General features: G+C 46.9%; 1 protein-coding gene across 2 annotated transcripts in view; it reads right to left on the bottom strand.

Moving 5' to 3' along the window:
* LOC118014032 (carboxyl-terminal PDZ ligand of neuronal nitric oxide synthase protein-like) overlaps positions 1 to 19,420 on the bottom strand; it is a 276,011-nt gene that overhangs the window by 57,423 nt on the left and 199,168 nt on the right. The window contains exon 4 of one of the 2 annotated variants that reach the window (XM_035010032.1): positions 15,962 to 16,035. In XM_035010032.1, the coding sequence (XP_034865923.1) occupies positions 15,962 to 16,035 (74 nt within the window). The remainder of the gene's footprint in view (positions 1 to 15,961; positions 16,036 to 19,420) is intronic. The other variant, XM_035010033.1, reaches the window with a different exon arrangement.

Raw genomic sequence — 19,420 nt, 5'->3', positions numbered from 1 at the left:
AGGAGAGTCTCCAGAAGGAGGGAAGGTGCACCGCCTTCAGTGCTCCAGAGAGATCAAAGGGGATGAGGCTGCAGAGCGAGCCAGGGATTAGCAACTCAGACATCCCTGGTGACCACAGGGAGGGCGGACTTGGTGCAGAGCCCAAATATAATGAGCTGAGCAATGAGCAGGGGTTATGGAAATACACACCACAAGAGCAATTACCCTGAAAAGTCTGGCAGGGAAAGGACAAGATAAGAAGGTAGGTTCTGGGAGCGCCTTTTCTCTTTTGGATGGCAAAACCTGAGCCTATTTATAAGCTAAAAAAAAAGAAGAAACAAAACAGAAGTAGCCTCAAAATCCAGGGGGAAGGAGAGGGAAAATGAGGTCTGAAGATCCAGCCAAGACGGCCGGGGATGGGGTCTGGGTGCAGAGCTTGCCTGGGGACAGAGTCACGAGGGCACTAACTCCGAAGCGGCTAGAGGTAGGCCGGGCCTGCCCCAGCTCGTCGCCCTCTCCTTCTGTGGCAGGGCATCCTGGCAGCAGTCCTGATCTTGTGCGTAGGAGTCAGCTCCGGCCGAGGCAAGGGCTCAGGAAGACTTTTTTAGTCAAGCGTCCTGGTTAAAGCACAGGCTGTTTTAACAGCTCCCACCTGCACTTTACCTGTCGGTTAATTCCTTCCCTTTCTGCAGGGTGAGGACACCTCCCAGAGATGTGACATGGATCCAAAGGAAAGCACGTGCGGCCAGAAAAAGTCCACGGCCGTCTTCTGAGAGCCGAGATGGGCACTAATTCATGCTGGTGGGGACGGCCCATGGGGCGGGGGGCTCCCGGAAATTCACGGGCGGGGGGCGGCGAGGGCGGCAGGCCGTGCCAGGGACGCGACAGGTTCTTCTGGGACCTGGTTTATGAGCACTTGCCTTTCTTCTCTCGCACAGAGCTTGTTAAACGCCTCTGTGTCAGCTAAGTCATCTGACAGGCTTGTTTCCTGAGGGCTTTGTCCTTCCCATCAGTGAACAAAGGCAATTGGGAGGGATTTGGGGTTTAGCTCTTTTGATATTAAAAAAACAAACAAAAACAAAAAAACAAACTTCTTACAAACAGGCATTCCCACCTGTGTGTGCACACACGTATCTATTTTCATCGGTGTTTGGGTGTTAAGGATCGGCAGGGCTGCCCGCTGCCTAGACGGCCCCTCCAGGAAGGAAATGCACCCGAGATACCCCACCTCTGGCAGTCAGGACCCCCTAAGAATGAATTAAGTGCTACTGGAAGACGATGGGCAGCCATGAGCTCATGTGCAGATGACACCCATCAGGGGTTACCTTCTGAGGCTCTTCTTACTCTTCCCCTCCAACAACCCCTTTATTGAGGCCGTGAGTAAAATTAAGATGAACACATCCACTATTTATTATGGTTTCATTCCTCCCATCCACCCTCGGATGGTTATGAATTATCAGTAAAAGCAGCAACAAACTGGACAAGACCTAAAGTCAAAGACCGAGATAATGCACAGAAAAAGATGACCGGCCCCTCCAGCAAAGAGCAAAGTGTGCAGCAGCAACAGAGGGCAGGGCTGGCGTCTCTGGCCAACTCGAGGAAGGCGAGTCTATTTTCAAAGGCGGCCTTGGCTTTGTGGTGAATCCCACAGCCTGTTTGGCTTGCTCCCTGAGCAGAGCCGAGCAAGGTCACGTGACTTCTGGTTCCTCGGTGTTCCCAACTGCAAGGCTGCCTTTTGAACAGTCATCTGTGTGCTGGTTACTATCTTCTACTAGAACATATGCTCTTGATGTTCAGGTTCACATTTTTTATCCCCTTCCCCAAATACCTTCACATATGGGTGGCATTCAGCGCTCAAGAAATGTCTACAAGTTGGTTGGTTCATTCATTCGTCCATCCATCCATCCATCCCACCCATCAATCCTAGATAAGAGTCCAAAGAATAAATGTACCCAGGTCCTGGGAATTTTGCAAAGATTTAACAAGAAATCAATTCAATTTAATAAATATGTATTGAGCACAATTATGCGCAAGACGGCAGTCAAGGGGACATAGAGATGAGTAAGATGTAGCTCCTACTACAAACCAGAAAACACAGAAATAACTACAGTACTAGGATGAACTTAAGGACTATATAGCCTTGGGGTCCAAAGAAGAAACAGAAATCAGATTCCCACTCTGGAAGTGGGGCTGAAAGCAGAAAAGGATTCCTGGTAGATGTTGGACCTTGGAATTCTTATTCAAGAACTTGACAGACAAGTTACCAAACCCAGAAGACTTGACCAATCATGGTTTGATCATGACTGCCACCAGACATTGGGAAGGCTGCAACTCTCCCATAGCTGCTTCCCAGGGTCTCCCAGAAGACTGTGGGGATTCGCAGACAACCTAGTTTTTCCCATCCCATATTTCCTGAACTCTACGCATAGCCCTCTGGACCTCCCAGCCACCCTTATCTCCACAGTTTGAGGTCTGTACTAGCAGAAAAGCAGCCCAGGCTCACAACTGGCTGTACCCTTCTTAGCAGTTGGGCATCACCTTCCTCCTAGCCATGCCAAGATGCAAGAGGGAGCCCAGAGGGCTTCCCAGCCAGGATCGAGGGGCAGGGCCCAACACACAGCATCTAGACTGGTGTGTAGTGTAGAATGCTCAAGTGATCACTGTGGGATGAGCTGGGACAGCGTCCGACTACAATCCTAGAGACCACTATGGCTCATCAGACAAGGGCTACAGCTCCAGATCAAGAGCAATCTTTACTTGCCTTTGGGGTGAAGGGTGGTCACACAGTGGCCCTTCCATCCCAGTGTCAAACAAAGACCCTACACCAACTCTCCCACATCCATGTGAATCCCAAAACACGTAGGGTACCAAAAAGTCTTGTCCTATGTAAATCCTCTCCCTTTACATGATCTGCAACCCACCAATATAAAACCGGTTTGTTTTGAAGATGGCAGCCCCTCTAGACAAGATGCAAATGCCTCTTGGGCTGACAAAATAAATTCCATTAATCATTCAAACACTAAATTATTAAGCAAGGTAGATGTTTTTTTTCCCCTCCTCCTACAGAAGGACATCCAATGATAAATCTTCCTGGCCTGAGAAGCAAACTATTCAAAGATAACTTACAACGATTATTGGCACCAGTGGGTCTTACCTTGGAAATGATCAACCACAGGACTCTGCGGTGCATGAAGTGCCCACAAATTCAAAATTTCTGCAAGTATGTACGTGAATGTACTGTTCTAGGGAGAAGATCCAGTTTCATCAGATTCTCAGAAATATGTGTGTCCTGTAAAAGGTGAAGACCATCCCATGGATGCCCAGCCAGTGTCTACCTGGTAGCTGTGAAAGGAGTCAAGGGCAGGAGTGCTGGCTTTACTTTGCACACATTCTCCCATCTGAGCCTCTTCAGTGCTCTGCAAATTCCCTTTCTGGATTCCCTTTATGCATGTGAGGAGGAGAAAATGAAGCAGGAATGGAATTTCAAAGTAAGCAGTCACTTAGAAGTAGAACTGGGACCAGGCCTGGTTTCTCTGCTCCTCTGGTTCTTCTTCCACAAGGCGAGTCTCTCCCCGGCAGACAGGGTTTAATTATGTAAAGTTTTCTAAAGTTGGCCTAATTGGATTTTCCATCATTTGTGTAAAAGACGTCCCCGAAGGCCTGGCACAGAGACACCGAGCCAGAGGTCCAACTTCAATCGTGCCGGTGGCTCTTCGGGTTTCTGTTATTCACCACCTACCAGCTCTGCGATTCAGGCCACCAAGAAGGGCAGAGGATAAGGCCGCCAAGAAAATAAGGAAGATTAATGGTCATCTGAAATGAACATTTTAGTACAAACGAGTGCATCCAGCCTGCCCTAGCCTTCTCACGTAGTATTTATGGAGCACCTACTACATAGGAAGGACCCTTCCAGGCACCAGGGATGCAGCTGTGCACAGAACGTGTGGTTCCTGCCTTCACAGTTAGAGTCACCACGATGCAACTTTCCATTCTTTTGCCACGATTGAATTTATTTATTTTTAAAGATTTTATTTATTTGTCAGAGAGAGCACAAGCAGGGGGGAGCTGCAGGCAGAGGGAGAAGCAGGCTCCCCACTGAGCAGGGAGCCTGATGCAGGACTCGATCTCAGGACCCTGGGATTATGGTCTGAGCCAAAGGCAGAGGCTTAACCGACTGAGCCACCCAGGCATCCCACCATGATTGAGTTTAATCATCTATCAAGTGGGATCCACCAGAGGCGGACAGCCCTTGGAAAAAGCAGATGTAAAATTACCAAAGATGCAAATCAAGGTTACTGGAGGGGCCTCTCCCACTACCTCCTCAAATAAGATGATTGTCCCCTATTTACACTGTATTCAGACTGTCACTGGTCTGAGTGGTCCAGACCTAACACAGCTCACAGACTGAGCCCCGTCTATGCTTCCAACTGCTGTCAGCCCTGTTGTCCAGTCTGCCCTTTATCCTGATCACTGGGTGATCTCTCCCCTGTCCACCTCCCCAAGTCTCCCCGCATGGGGGGTGTTTCTCTAGAGCCCTACTGTCAAGCATCACTCTGGAACTCGGAGTCAGAGACCTCACAGGAGGACCGTTAAGCATGGGTGTTGCAGGAAGTCCTTGATACAGGACTGCGAGAAAAACAGGCTCATTGTAGAATTACCTGCAGAATAAAACTGGATTTTGGAAAGACATCAGAGTGTTTGCATAGTTGCATATGGAATGGTACTAGAGGGAACAGGGGTTGAAGGAAGAACATTTGACTTTTTCCTTTCTAAAGCTTCTTCACTTTTTTTAAATTTTATTTTTAGTGACAAGCATGTATTATTTGGTCCTTTTCACACATATGCCTCACCCATATCCCTCTGAACACTTCCTGAAAACCATCACAGGAAGCAGCAGTCACTGTGGGGACCCTGCAGAGACCAGCTATACCTTACCTGTCTCTGCATCTACGCGGGGCACACCATGACCTCTGAGTGGAAGAGATGGGAGAGGAGGAAGGACAGAGGAAAAGGTGGGTCTCGGACATGTGCTTGCGACATAGAGGACCGATGCCGCGCATGAATGATGGGTCAGCAGTCCCTTGGGGAGACTCACGGTTCATCCTATGTGGTGGTGGTGTTTTTTTAAAGATTTTATTTTTATTTGAGAGAGAGAGTGCACAGTGGAGGGAGGGGCAGAAGGAGAGAGAGAAAGGCAGGCTCCCCACTGAGCAGGGACCCTGAGGATGCCCGATGGGGGTCCCGGGACCCTGGGATCACGACCTGAGCCAAAGGCAGACGCTTCACAGACTGAGCCACCAAGGCGCCCCATGTCCTAGTGAATACTGAGACTTCCCAAGCTCCAGGGACTTTGCCAAGCCCACGAGGAGGTATGCAGATTGTGCAGAACCTGCTTCCAAGGAAAGATAAAGGATGCGAACAGGTAAAGGCGGCACAGGACTATGTAAGATTAAAAGCAAAGGAAAGGTAGGCAGAGACTCGGAAATAAGAGGAGAAAGGAAAGGCAGGGGAGGGGTGGCCCTGGAGGCAGCAGGGAGCTCAGGGTCTGGAGAGGCGGGGCAAGCGCCAGCACACACAGAGCATGGTCTCTGCCAAGCGCTGGAAATCAAAGTCAGACCGCAAGGAACTGCAGGGTGATGGGCACTGGGCCTCGGGAGGGAACCGAGGGTTGACAGACGGGCTCTTGCATGGGGCAGCAGGGTTGAGGGAGGTTATTTCAGGATAGGAAGGAGAACATATTGACAGGGAGAGACAGGGAGGCTGGGAAGGCTTGGCCACGGCCCACGGTGAAGACACAAGTGCAGCCCCATCCAGAACCCAGGAGGGCAGGGCACAGAGCCACGGTGGGCCACGACGCAGAAGACGGAAGTCACCTAGGGAGAAGGAGGGTGTGCAGAGCCCACTGGTAGAAGCAGGTGAGAAGGATTCGGCACGGAGTGGAATTAATACCAGGGACAAATGAGGGATTGCAGAGCGGCCCTGGGGAACGAACTGAAGCCAGATAGCATGAATGATACGCTATTTCCCCTCTTAGTTCGTAAGTTTCTCCATGCGTAAAATTGAGTAATTGCTACTCATGCATATGTATGAAGAGGCGCTGTCCATGGAAGGTTCTGGCACTGGAGGGAATAAAAGCATCATCTCTACATGAAACATGACTCGCTGCTGGCTCAGAAAAGACAGGAGAAGTTGGGGAGAGATCTATAAGCTGGGCTGCCCCCAATCTCTGGTTCCGAGTCCAGCAGAGGCTCCTCAAGAACGTCACATGCTGGGAGGCTCAATCCTACAGACATACGGAAGACGCAGACAGTCACCATGACCTTGTACGTCACGGAGGGCAAATGAGACCCAGGTACATGAGCATCCAGGTCTGCTCCTCCTCTAACCTTCAGGACTCCGGTACCTGGGCCCCCTGCCATGCTCCAGGGATGATGGAGCAAAGGGAACTCGTGCCAGGGTTTGAGGTGGGGACTTGGGTGTGCAGAGGTTTGAGGGGAGGGAGGTTAGAGAGTAGAATCGTCCCTATCAGGGAGGCCTTGATCTGATTTTGCAGGGACAGTCTGCATGTTGGAGAGGCACCTTTAAGAATCCGGAGAGCTTTTTTGGCTCCATAAAACGACAGTGTAAGTAATTACTACATATTCTATCTTCTCTCCTAATTATGGGATTCTGCCTGTGTATTACAGGTTAGGGTAGTATCTGATTCCATTAAAAAATAATGTTGAAAAATTATACAGTCTTAAAACCTTCTATTTTAATCCCCATGGGACCTCGTCCTTCTGCCTTTGTAGGGGCATTATTATCTCTTTTAAAAATGTAAAGTTGATTTCCACTGCTCATTTCCAATTTGTGGCACCGTGGTTCCCTTTCCCTACCACGAGACTGGCAGACTCTGCCCCCTCCTCTGATGAAAGGGCTCCTGGAGGACTCACTATATATCCCACCACCTGCAAGCCCGCCTTCCTTCAGCCTTTACTCTCTTTTAGGGTGGGTGCTCTTTTCATTTATTTGCAAGTCTTTAGAAATGCTGCCTAGGGGTTTTTTCTACCCCACTTTCATAAAAATATGAGGGGATACTTTCTAAGCTTTGGCACTTAACTCCCCCACCCTTTTTTTTTTTTTAAAGATTTATGTACTTTGAGAGAAAGAGTAAGAGTGGGGGGAGGTGCAGGCAGAATCTTCAAGCAGACTCCCCACTGAGTGGAGAGTCCAAGGAGGGGCCCGATCTGATGACCCTGAGATCCTGACCTGAGCTGAAATCAAGAGTCAGATGCTTAACCAACTCAGCCACCCAGGCGCCCCTTGACTCCCCATATTCTTAAAGATAATCCACTGTCTTCTGTCTTCCAGTTTTGCTGTCAGCCTGTGTTCCTTTGTAAGCAATGTATTTTTCTGCTCCAGACCGTTCTACAATCTGTGTCTTCCACATTCTGTAGTTTCGTTACTGGGAGCCTCAAGTTTAAGTACCCATCTTTTTAAAATTTACTTTGCTTGTCATTTAATGTGCTTCCTGAATCTGGGGGTACTTATGTCTCCTTCGTTTTGTCTCGTTTGATCATTTCAACTCTTGGCTGTTAACTAAGGGAAACATGCTCCAAGACTCCCTGATTTTCCAAGGAACTCCCAAATATCGCAGGTTTATCAAGCCTAAAGAGAGAAAACTCTTCCTTCACTTTCAAAACTAGTTTGTGTCCTGCAAAATGTTTTGCATTTTGATATATCATTTTGAAGGGATAAAAATTAAATATGAAGGCAAATAAACGCATGGGTTTGTCTTAAAAGATGGACGCCACTGAGCAGAGCAAGAAAACAGAAGAGACGGAAGCTCGGGGTCGAAGAGTTCTCCCAACTATTAACTAGTTTTGTGATCATGGGAAACTTACCTCATCTGTCTGAAGCTCAAGTTCATCCTAAGAATGGGAATCACCAGTTCTACCACTTGGGGTTGCTGTTAGGATGGATGTCACATAGGTCGGGTCTCATCTGACTGTAGATGCTTTTAGGGTAGAGACTAGGTTTTGCTCAACCACGGACAGATTACCAATTTCCTGCTCTTTCAACAATGCTCTGTGACAATGGACAGAATTCCTGCAAGCAGGTGATTTATAGCGAGCAGGCTGCTCATACTGCTCTGAGTAAGTGAAGGACTTGCAGGAGGAGAGGCTTCTCTTGCCGGTTGCAGATGCTACAGAGCCATTCAACAGTGATGGTGTAAGGACATCTGGCGACGTTCTGTCCCAGCCACAGTCCCTCGGTAATCTTGCATCCCTGGTGATCACCTTCTCACAGCCCTCCCGGAAAAGACTGGTTGTTCCAGAACCCCCGTCCACAGTGATGCCCCAATACCCTCTGTGCACCCAGCCACCAGCTGTGGTTCTGGCCTCGGCCCCCAAGGGTTGCTTCCTAGCCTCCTGGCAATTCAGCGAGGGTCTCTGCCATCCAGTGACTGCAACACACCTTCCGTAATGAAAATGAACCCCAGCCTGGGGGAGGGGTCCTCCCTCCGGGTTTATCCTTGCACACTCCTTCAGCCCTAGAGGGCTGTTAAGATTTTTTTTTTTTTTTTGAGAGAGAGAGAGAGAGTTGGGGGAGCAGAGGGAGAAAGAGAATCTTACTTTACCTTTTTAAAAAGATCTATCTATTTCAGAGAAAGCATGCATGGGAGGGAGGGGCAAAGAGAGAGAGAGAATCTCAAGCGGACTCCCCACTGAGTGCAGAGCCCAATGTGGGGCTCAATTTCACGACCCTGAGATCATGACCTGAGCCAAAATCAAGAGTCAAGATGCTTAACTGACTGAGCCATGCAGGCACCCCAAGAGTGCTCTTTACATTTTAAAGATACTGTTTTGTTACAGCTGAATGATTCTTTATAATTCTTCTGTTTAAATCACCGTGTGAGTTCTGTCTTCTGATTGCACCCAGATTGATTAACCACTGTTTGCCTCCAAGCCTAGCACAGTGAACAATACACACCAGAGTTCTCCATACATCCTTGCCTCCCCTCCCCAGCGAGCCCTGAATAATTGATCTCTGACTTGCTCAAAATCAAAGCATGGCTCAACGTGGAGGGCCCCAAACCAGAACACACTTCTAATGTCTGATCTCACCAACTGCTTGCACGTTAATTAATGACATTTCTGAGGACTGGCTGGACACCCTATGGGGACCCTCCCTGGTTTGCTCACTTACACTCAAAACCAGAGAGCTACTTCCAGCCTGGCTCCTGAGGGCTTCAGGTCAATTAACCCACTGACTTTAGTTAAAAAGAAGGATTTTCAGGGGCACGTGGGTGGCTCAGTCATTAAGCATCTGCCTTTAGCTCAGGTCATGAACCCAGGGTCCTGGATCGAGCCCCACATCGGGCTCCCTGCTCTGTGGGGGGTCTGCTTCTCCCTCTCCCACTCCTCTTGTGTTCCCTCTCTCGCTGTCTCTCTCTCTGTCAAATAAATAAATAAAATCTTAAAAAAAAAAAAAAAGAAGGATCTTCATTTGCTTGTCTGGCCCCTAGAATCAGAAATATTTGGGGGACTGATAATTCTTTCAGTGCCCAGTTAGACAGAGAAGAAACCATGGCAGGGGAACTGAATTTCAAAAGCACAGCAACTTCTATAATGGTACAACTACTCCAGTGTTATTTTTTAACCTAAGGAAAAAAAAAAAAGCATGCCCATTAAACCAGAAAGGGTAAGATAAGCATGTTAACCAAGGAAGTGAAATCTGAAATAAGGAGAAATTAAACATGAAGTCTTCACTTTTCAGGCCTCGTCCTGTTCTGTTCAACAGCCTTAGCATGTCAGGGACTTGGATGAAAATGTTCTTATTACAGTTACACTTAACCGAAAGCTCAGCGGGACAGTTAAGGTGTCACAACCCAGTGTGATGGCCTTACCTGGGTCCACTGTGCTACGCTAAAACTCCGCATTCCCTTCCCTGCAGAGCTGCAGGGTAGGACTGCTCACGAGAGAAACTGGTGTGGGATTTGGGAGGTGGGGGATAAAGCAGGAGGGACCACGCCCAGGGTCATCCCTGGCCAGAGCAGGAAGAAGTGGACATCAGGGTACCATGCGCTCTGCATCCGCTGCCCTTCATAACTGCCAGGCCTGCTGAACAACCTTGAACCCGGGCCCCCAATCAGAAGCTTCTCAGCCAACTAGGAGGCAGCAGCCTGGAAGAGTCTACAGCCTTCCACGGCTGTCTGCACCTGCCCCATCTGCGATTCTGCTCTGGTGCACGGATGCTCCTGGCATCCTGTGACCTCCAACGTAGCAGCCACACCAGGGCTGCCGAAGGACTCTGCTCGGGTCCTGTCTGGACCGTCTGCTTCCCGGCTCCTGCGGCCATGGTGTGGGTCCAAATCTGATTATCTCCTTAGGCCTCAACACTCACAGTTACCTGCTTCCCTGCTGAACCCTGAGTCACAAAAACTCAAACACTCTAAACAGTGGGTTCAAATGAATTCTATCTAATGTAACAACGACCTATGTAAATTCTTATATGTAGGCTGAACAATAAAATAGTGAAAACTGCAGAAATGAAGAATGAGTAAAAAATCTGGATTATTCTGTTTATTTTATTTTATTTATTTATTTGACAGAGAGAGACAGAGAGAGGGAACACAAGCAGGGGGAGTGGGAGAGGGAGAAGCAGGCTTCCCGCGGAGCAGGGAGCCCGATGCAGGGCTTGATCCCAGGACCCTGGGATCATGACCTGAGCCGAAGGCAGACACTTAACAACTGAGCCACCCAGGCGCCCCTGGATTATTCTGTTTCTTAAAAATGTGTGTGCCTAAACATCCTAGCACAGTGAATATATGATAAAAGTTCTCATTGCTTTCAAAATACTTTAAGTCCATCTGTGACCAAAAATTAGTTTAAGAGTCCAATTTTTACACACACACACACACACACACACAATCTGGCTTAAAGGCCATTATATAATCCTAAGTATTCTGGACAATAAATCCACCATGACCTAGGTAGGACCTAACACAGTTTGTTAAATATGCAAAATATAGGGTGCCTGGGTGGCTCCGTTGGTTAAGCGTCTGCCTTCAGCTCAGGTCATGATCTTGGGGCCCTGGGACCGAGCCCCACATTGGGTTCCCTGCTCAGTGGGGAGTCTGCTTCTCCCTCTGCCTCTGCTGCTGCCCCCTGCTTGTGCTCTCTCTCTGTGTCAAATAAACAAAATCTTTAAAAAAAATAAGCAAAATATAGTATGATCTCATTCTTTAAAAATAAATGCAAAACTCCCTATCATGAGGGTAAAATTAGGTCTCTACATCTTACGCTGATAAGACAGCATCTGGGATACCATATTAAATTCTAATACATCTTAAGAGGAAAATAATGGGTTCTGAAATTAGGAAGTCTAGGAAAAAGCATAATGAAGAATGGCTTTGGGAGCTTTAGGGAAATAAGATCTACGTATTTGTGGCTCCAGAGAAGAGAGCCAGAATCAATGGACAAAAGTCTCATAAACATAGGGAAAAGCACGGCCCCAGCAAATCAGCACAGGGGACAGAAGCCTCCTGCAATGGGGGGGTGTTGGACCACGTGCCCACCGCAGTGCTTTCAACCTCGTAAGATCCCATGACTTTAGAGGTCGCCTGGGACTTGGGGAGAGGGAAACAGGGGTCCTCGCTGATGGGCACAAAGCTCCTATTTAGAACAATGAGCAGGTTTTGGAAGGTGGTGTCAGCTGCACAACACCATGTGATTAGTGCCACTAATTTGTACGCTTAAAATTATTAAAATGGCAAATTTTATATTTCACCACAAAAAAAAAAAACAACCTTGATTCTATTATTCAATGGGAGAGATGCAAAAACTTTAAATTTAAAATTTGAGCTAATAAAAGAGGATCCCGTTACTGATGTGGTAAAGGCATTTCTTTTGGAGTGGAAGAACGTACCGCACCACAAAGGAGTTTTCTGGAAGTGAATGCCAGAGTAATCGTGTTTCATAAAAGCTATCGGCAATTATGTATTCTGCAGCAATGCCAGACGGGTTCCGTAAGGGCAGAACGGGCCCCAAGAAAAGCTCATTTGTGAGTGTTACCATATTATCATGATGATAAATGTTCTTATTGATGATGAAATGAGACACACAGTTTAGAATACAGTCCTCTTTCATTGACTCATAACACACAGACATACACATTTACATGTACAGAGACCAAAAACACCCCAATTTAATACATGGGGGGGAAAGCATCTAGAAGCCTGGGACAGCACTGGCAAAACTTCGTACCTTTGTTGGTAAATGCAGGCTGCTGCTGAATTCTGATAGGTTAGCAAGATATCCACGAGACACCTACAACCAGAAAGTCTGCTGGATGAGGTTTTTTTGTTTTGTTTTGTTTTTCTGGGGGGTGGGGAGAAAGGTTGTCAAATAGATCTCAGGGTTGTGAGTTCAAGCCCCAGGTTGGGCGTGGAGCCTACCTTAAAATTAAAAAAAATTTTTTTTTTAAATTCACTTTAAAATTTGGGCGCCTGGGTGGCTCAGTTGGTTGGGCGACTGCCTTTGGCTCAGGTCATGGTCCCAGAGTCCTGGGATCGAGTCCCATATTGGGCTCCTGGCTCAGCGGGGAGCCTGTTTCTCCCTCTGACCCTCTCACCTCTCATGCTGTTTCTCTCTCTCTCTCTCAAATAAATAAATAAAATCTTTAAAATTTAATATTTCTTTGATGTTTTTCACCCACCATCAAAAAGCATGTTTCTTCTTATAAGTGAAGGGAAGGAAAAAGCTACATCATACTAGTACTAATTGAAAGCAATCTTTGAGAAAGAAGAACAGCTAGAAGACAGACTACCCGATTCTAAGGATTTTTGTTAAGCCACAGTCAACAAGACACTGTGGTTCTGGCATCAAGACAGACAACGCGATGGATTGAACAGAATGAAGAGTTCGAAATGAACAACACAGAGAGGAATAATAGATTTTCAACAGCGGTCCTTCAGCAGGGAAAGAACAGTCTTTTCAACAAATGAGTCCGGAGCAAGGAGACATCTGTTTGCAGGAGGAAAAACAGAAACTTTGATATATCCCTTGTATCATATTAAAGAAATGAATTGAGGGATGCCTGGGTGGCTCAGTTGATGAAGCATCCGCCTTTGGCTCAGGTCATAATCCCAGGGTCCTGGGATGGAGTCCCGCATTGGGCTCCCTGCTCAGCGGGAGTCTGCTTCTCCCTCTGCTGCTCCCCTTTTGTGCTCTCTCTCTCACACATGCTTTCTCTCTCTCTCTCTCTCAAATAAATAAAATCTTTAAAGAGAGAGAGAAAAGCCCAGCCAGACTTGGAGAAAATATTTGCAAACCAAACACCTGATGAAGGATATGTATTCAAAATTTATAAAGAACTCTCAAAATTCAGTAAGAAAACAAAACAACCCAATGAAAAATGGGCTAAGGATTTGAACAGATGCTTCACAAAAGATGCAGGAATGGCACATAAGATGAAAAGATGCCAAGGTCATTAGTCAATAGGAAATGCAAATTAAACCCCCAGTGAGATACTAATATGCATGTATTTTAAGGGCTAAAAAAAACAACTAACAATACCAGATGTTGGCAAAGATGTAAAGAACTGGAGATCTCAAACTCCACTAGTGGTTCTACCACTTTGGAAAAGTTTGGCAGTTTCATGAAAAAAACAAAAATAGGGGCGCGTTGCTGGCTCAGTCAGTTAAGCGTCTGCCTTCGGCTCAGGTCATGGTCTCGGGGTCCTGGGATCAAGCCCCACATCAGGCTTCTTGCTCAGCGTGAACCTGCTTCTCCCTTCTCCTCTGCCCCTCCCCCTGCTTGTAGTCTCTCTAATAAAATCTTTTAAAACAAAAACAAAAACCAACCAAAAAAAAAAAAAAACAAACCTACCATATAATCAGTCATTCTACTCTTGTGTATTCACCCAAGAAAAATGAAAGTGTATGTCCATATAGACACTTGTACTGAACAGTCACATAAGCTTTTGTTGTGATAGCCCCAAACTGGAAACCACCAAAATGTCCACCAACATACGAATGGCTAAGCACATTGGGTTATACTCGTACAATGGAATACCATTTAGGAATAAAAAGGGATAAGCTACTGATACATAGAATGGCAAGTGATTCTTAGAATAGTTATGCTTAAGGATAGAAGCCAGGCCCAGAAAAAGGATACACTGTACGACTCTATACAAAATTTAAAAAAACACAAACTCATCTGGAAAAACAGAAAGGAGGTCAGTAGTTGCCTGGGGATGTGGAGGGCAGGAAGGAGGGAGATGGGACAGGACAGGGGTGGGCGGAAGGAGTGGGAGGGAAAGGTAACAAGTGGGCACACAAGGGAACTTTTGGGGGTGACATATGCTCATCATCTTGACTGAGGTGATGGCTTTAGAAGTGTACACATAGGTCAAAATTTACCAAAGTAATCACATTAAATATGCTCAATTCTTGTAGGTCAACTACACCTCAAAATAAAGTTGTTATAAAAACTAAAACTGATAGCTTGTTTGGGCTATGTTGTTAAAACTTTGGGGAAAGTCCTTTCTTTCAACCCAGGGAAGGTTGATTCAAGTCCAGGAGCAACATCCACAATGAGCTGGCTTTGCATGTGTACGGTATCACTATGAAAAAAAAAAAAAGAACAGAAACACTCCAAGAAATTCTTCCCTTTACAAAAGGCAAATGAGGGGCTTATCCATTCACATCCTGGAAGCCCAGTTCTGATGCGATCTGTTTCCTGAAGGCTTTCCTTATCACTCAAGCAGAAAGTGATTATTCCCTCCTGTGAATCACCGTAACACTCAAGTTAATTTTCAGATATTAGTCGAGTGCATTTTTCCATCCACCCATCACACATTTATTAAATGGTGCATCCAGGCCAGACACTGGCTTGACGCTAGACATACAAAAGTGAGGTGGGCATAGTCCTTCCCCCGCAAGAGCCTCATCGTCTACCAGCAGAAGACTTTAAGTGACAGTAACATACTAGAACACTTGTTTTTGCAAACATCTAAAAGTACAACAGGAACTCAGAGAAAGAAACTCATGTTGTCAGACACACGGTCTTGCGCCCCAGTGATGTGCTTCCCTCCAGACCAACATTCCCCGAGAATGAGGGACCGTGACTGACTCACTTTAGTCATCCACTGACTAAGCTGGATGCTGTGCATCCAGCACAGCACCTGACCTGAGTGTTTTCACATTCGTATATTTCCTTGAATGAATGGAAATTCCATTTCACAGGCATCCACTCTTTGACTAGAAAGTAGGGCCACCATGTTGCCAATTTGGCAGTGGAGTCCCAACCTTTATCCGTTTTGTCGACCGAAGCAAGTCATTTGGCTCTAGGTTCTCCCAAATACCAAAGGAAGAGCTAATACCCATTCTGTCGGTGAAAAAAACAGGAAGGAGGTAGGGGTGCGGTGGGTGGGGCTTGGTCAGTGGAGTCCACGACACCAGAGGAACATTGGTGAATTGAGGTCCCACGGTGGGTCCAAGGAGCACCCTGGTGCTCTGTATTGTGACTCCCAGGTATTCCTCTGCCCATGTAGTACACATCTAATCTCTAGAGGAATCCTACCGATCTCGTTGTGAAAGCAATTTCTAGGGATTATATGTGTGACTTTCTGCTTTCCCAGAAGATCACAAACCCTTTATCTGCGCTCAGTTTCTGAAGGGGCAGAGAGGTGGAAGAGATACGCAATTATAAAATTTCAGTGAAGATAAAACTAGCACAAGTTGGAAGAGTCTCAAATTACAACCAAAAGATTCGGACTAAACACCAAGCAGAAATCCTTTGTCGTTTCTAGATAGTGCAACTGAGCCTAAGAAGAATTTTCCTCTCAAGCTTAAAGATAAGGTAGACATGCTTCTTGTACTTACATATATAGAAACAACGGGTCACAGAAGGGAAAAGCGGCAGAAATTTATTTGAATTTATCTGGCCCCCCAGCCTGACAGCTCCAGGGGCCAACAGGCGGGGGATAGGACTCTTACCTGTAGATAGGGTCCTGCATCACCAGCATCTTGCTCTCATCCCACGTCCACTCCTTTTTCTGCAATAAAAGAAGCTGTAAATGAATAAGTTAGGCTTGTCCTCCGCTACAGAACCAGGGCACACGGTGAGCTGCTAATACTTATGCAAACACACGCATCAGCTCCCGGCCTGACTTCTAAGAGGCCTGGAGCTCAGTGCCCCAAAGGACAAGTGGGAAACGTCCTGTCTGGTCTGAGCAGCTTCCTTCAAGCCCTTTAAGGAGAGCATCTCTCCGGGGTGCAGAGGACAGGTGGGAGCCAAGGCCACACCCGAGGACCACAAGCAGACTACACATCACTCCAGAGGAGTGGGAGAAGCAGGAAGACCACAAGGGAGAAGGAGGCAAAGCTGTGAACTGTGAGAAGCATAGGAAATGCAGCTCCCACCCTCTTCTCCTTAAAGGGGAGAAGGTGGGACCCAAGCCTGGAGAGGTTACTAGTACATTTGTAGTTACCCAAGAGGATAGCCCTGCTGACTGTGAACCTGACTAACTGTGGATGCCAAGGAGACCCCAGGGCAGCTGGGGATAAGGACAGGGACAGAGGGTTCAGGGGCAGTCCCGGAGATCCCAGGTGCTTGACAAGATGAGCAGCACCCCATGCGTTGAGGAAGCACCAGGACAGCAGCTGCCCCCCCTGCCCATGTCCGCCCCCCCCCCGCCCAGGTGCAGGGACAGGGACCCCTGCCCCCTCCACTGGCCTTTGCCACAGAGGCAGGGCTGTCCAGGACGACTGGGGAAGAACACACTCCTCTCTCCGGGAGAGATGATCAAGCAGAGTGAAGGCAAGAGAGCGGGCGTCGGATTAATTACCGTTTCACAAGTGCCTACCGCTCTGTGGGTTTCTCAGAGAGCTCAGGATGGTGGCTCCCAAAGCACCAGGGTGGGAAGACAAGCCTCCACCAGGGGCCAGGGGAGACTCTGTTCAGCCCTTTGGAGACGTTAAGCAGCGTGTGTCCATCAGCTTTACTCACACACAACCCCGTACACACCTGGCAGGCAGCACCACCCACGTGGGCCATTTCATCCCCAAAGTCTGAGTCAATCCCAATCCAGCCCACAGAGGTGGATTTTCAACTGGTTTACAAGCATTTAACACCAGATGCTGTTTTACAGACAAGAAAACTCTGTTTCAAGAACTAGTTTTTCAAAAGCTGCCTTCCTAGAATGCACTGCCCCGTGAGATTATAATGTACGAATGGCCCATTTGGAACAAACACAGACACGAGGGGACCATCTTTTTTCTAAATGAGAACCCTCCAGATGTAGAAATACAGCCAATCCAGACCCTCTTCTTTATACTAAATAATCCCAGGCTTTGCACTCTTTCCTCACCAGACCACTCTTCTGGACTTCTCACTATCCTAGTTGACCTTGTCTGCACCCATGCCATTTGCCAGTGTCCCCCTTGAAACCTGGTCCTCCGGCCTGAATCCCTTACTGATTCACAGGTGGTGGGACTGGCAGAGACACCTTCGTTTCCACATTCCAGTGGTGATACTCTTAGCCCAGCAAGGACTGGTTGGTCGTATTTTCAGCTGCCTTATAACCGCCTTCCTGGCACACAGAGGCCAGCTTCCAACAGACACACTGACATTTTTTAGAGGCAAAGTAACTCATCACTTGGGTGCCTATTTTAAACACGCAGTATAAGTGTTCACCATGAGAATTCTTTAAACAGCAAAATAGGATGTTTCAAAGATGGTGTGATTTGGGGGCAACTTGTAATAATAATTATTAAATAATTAAATATTAAACCACATCTATATTTATGACCACATATCCTGCCCAAAGTCTTAAGTCAGTTCAGTTAGCAATGTTTGGAGAAAGCACCTCCTCTCTGCTGTTGAGCCCATTCATTTAGATTTTATTTCAGCAGTTGTAGGTTTTAATGCTATTACTTCCATTTGGTTCATCTTTCTTCTATTTCTTTGCTGAGCCTTTCTACTTCTTTTTTTTTTTTTTTTTTGACAGAGAGAGACATAGTGAGAGCAGGAACACAAGCAGGGGGAGTGGGAGAGGGAGAAGCAGGCTTCCCGCAGAGCAGGGAGCCCGACGTGGGGCTCGATCCCAGGACCCTGGGATCATGACCTGAGCCGAAGGCAGACGCTTAACGACTGAGCCACCCAGGCGCCCCGCCTTTCTATTTCTTCTGTGTCAAGAGTGTAATTGCTCATGGAAGGATCTTAATGATGGCGCCCTTAACATCCTTGTCAGATAATTCCAACATCTGTCATCTCGGTATTGCCATCTCTTGATTCTCTTTTATTCATTTGAGATTTTCCTCATTTCTTCTATAGCAAGTGATTTTCAAATGAAACCTCAACATTTCAGAAAATACTTTTAAAAGAGATACCCTGCACCCCTAGAGAATATCCTGACCAAAAAATAAACAACTTTCCACCTACTTATTTTCCTTTTCTGAAAATTGCATTAAAATCTAGTCCTCTCCCTTTAAAGATTTTGCAGGAATCCTTGGATGCATCCATTAAATTGATGAAGGGATCCGAAAATAGGGACCAAGATAAGTCAAAGGGTCTGGGGTAGAGTGGCCTCTCCAGTATCCTTTCTATGCCACCGTCTTTCAAATAAGACCCTGAGCAGTGCAGAGACCTCAGCAAGGTGTCCCCCTAGTTTACAGCCTGGTGAGGACGAGAACCAAGTTCTGACTTATAGACCAGTGCATGTTTTCTGGTACAACTGAGCATCAATTTGGTACCCTGAACAGTGTTAACTCACAGGGAAGCTTGGCGGATCTTAAGAACAATTTGATTCTTCTCTCTTCCTCTGAAATCATTTCACATACCTCCTCTTTTTCAAATGTTCTAGAGGAAAAAAACTCAAAACAAAAGCCACACACACAAATCACCCTCTCCTCACTTTTCTACATGGAAATAAATATTCTTTGAAGGAAAAAATTTTAGGAAGAAAAAATGTTCTTAATAAGAGAAGGAAAACAGGAAGAACAACTAATGACCTACCATCTTCATGGGGTTATAAACCAAAGTTGGCTTCAACCATGGGATAGCAATGTTATTAAAAAACAATACCTACAGCCAAACTTAGTTTCATGATCTTCAGAAGCCCACACAGCTCCCACTTATCCCTGAAACCATTGTTTGTTTAAATGCTTAGAAATAAAGGGCTTGGGAGTCTTGGAAGCTACATGAGGAAATCTTCAGTTTTGCTACCCAGTGTCCTGAATGGGCTGTAGTCTCCAAGATACACCCGAAAATGAAGACATTTCAAGTCCAGGTGGGAGGCGAGAGGAGAAGCAAGGGGAAGAGAAGGGGGAAGGAGAGGGGTGCATCCCTGAAGCTGTCAGCACCTCTCTGAGGCAGAGAGCGCTTCACGGCCATGTTTACCACCAACAGCCCAGGACGACCAGCAGGACGCAACGAGCTGGGCTTCAGCCTCCTTC

This window comes from Mirounga leonina, unplaced genomic scaffold, assembly GCF_011800145.1.
Source record: "Mirounga leonina isolate KUSES-001 unplaced genomic scaffold, KU_Mleo_1.0 Mir_154, whole genome shotgun sequence".
In the NCBI taxonomy this organism is placed as follows: domain Eukaryota; kingdom Metazoa; phylum Chordata; class Mammalia; order Carnivora; family Phocidae; genus Mirounga; species Mirounga leonina.
The sequence above is the reverse complement of the archived record's forward strand: the minus strand, read 5'-3'. Positions and strand labels throughout refer to the sequence as shown.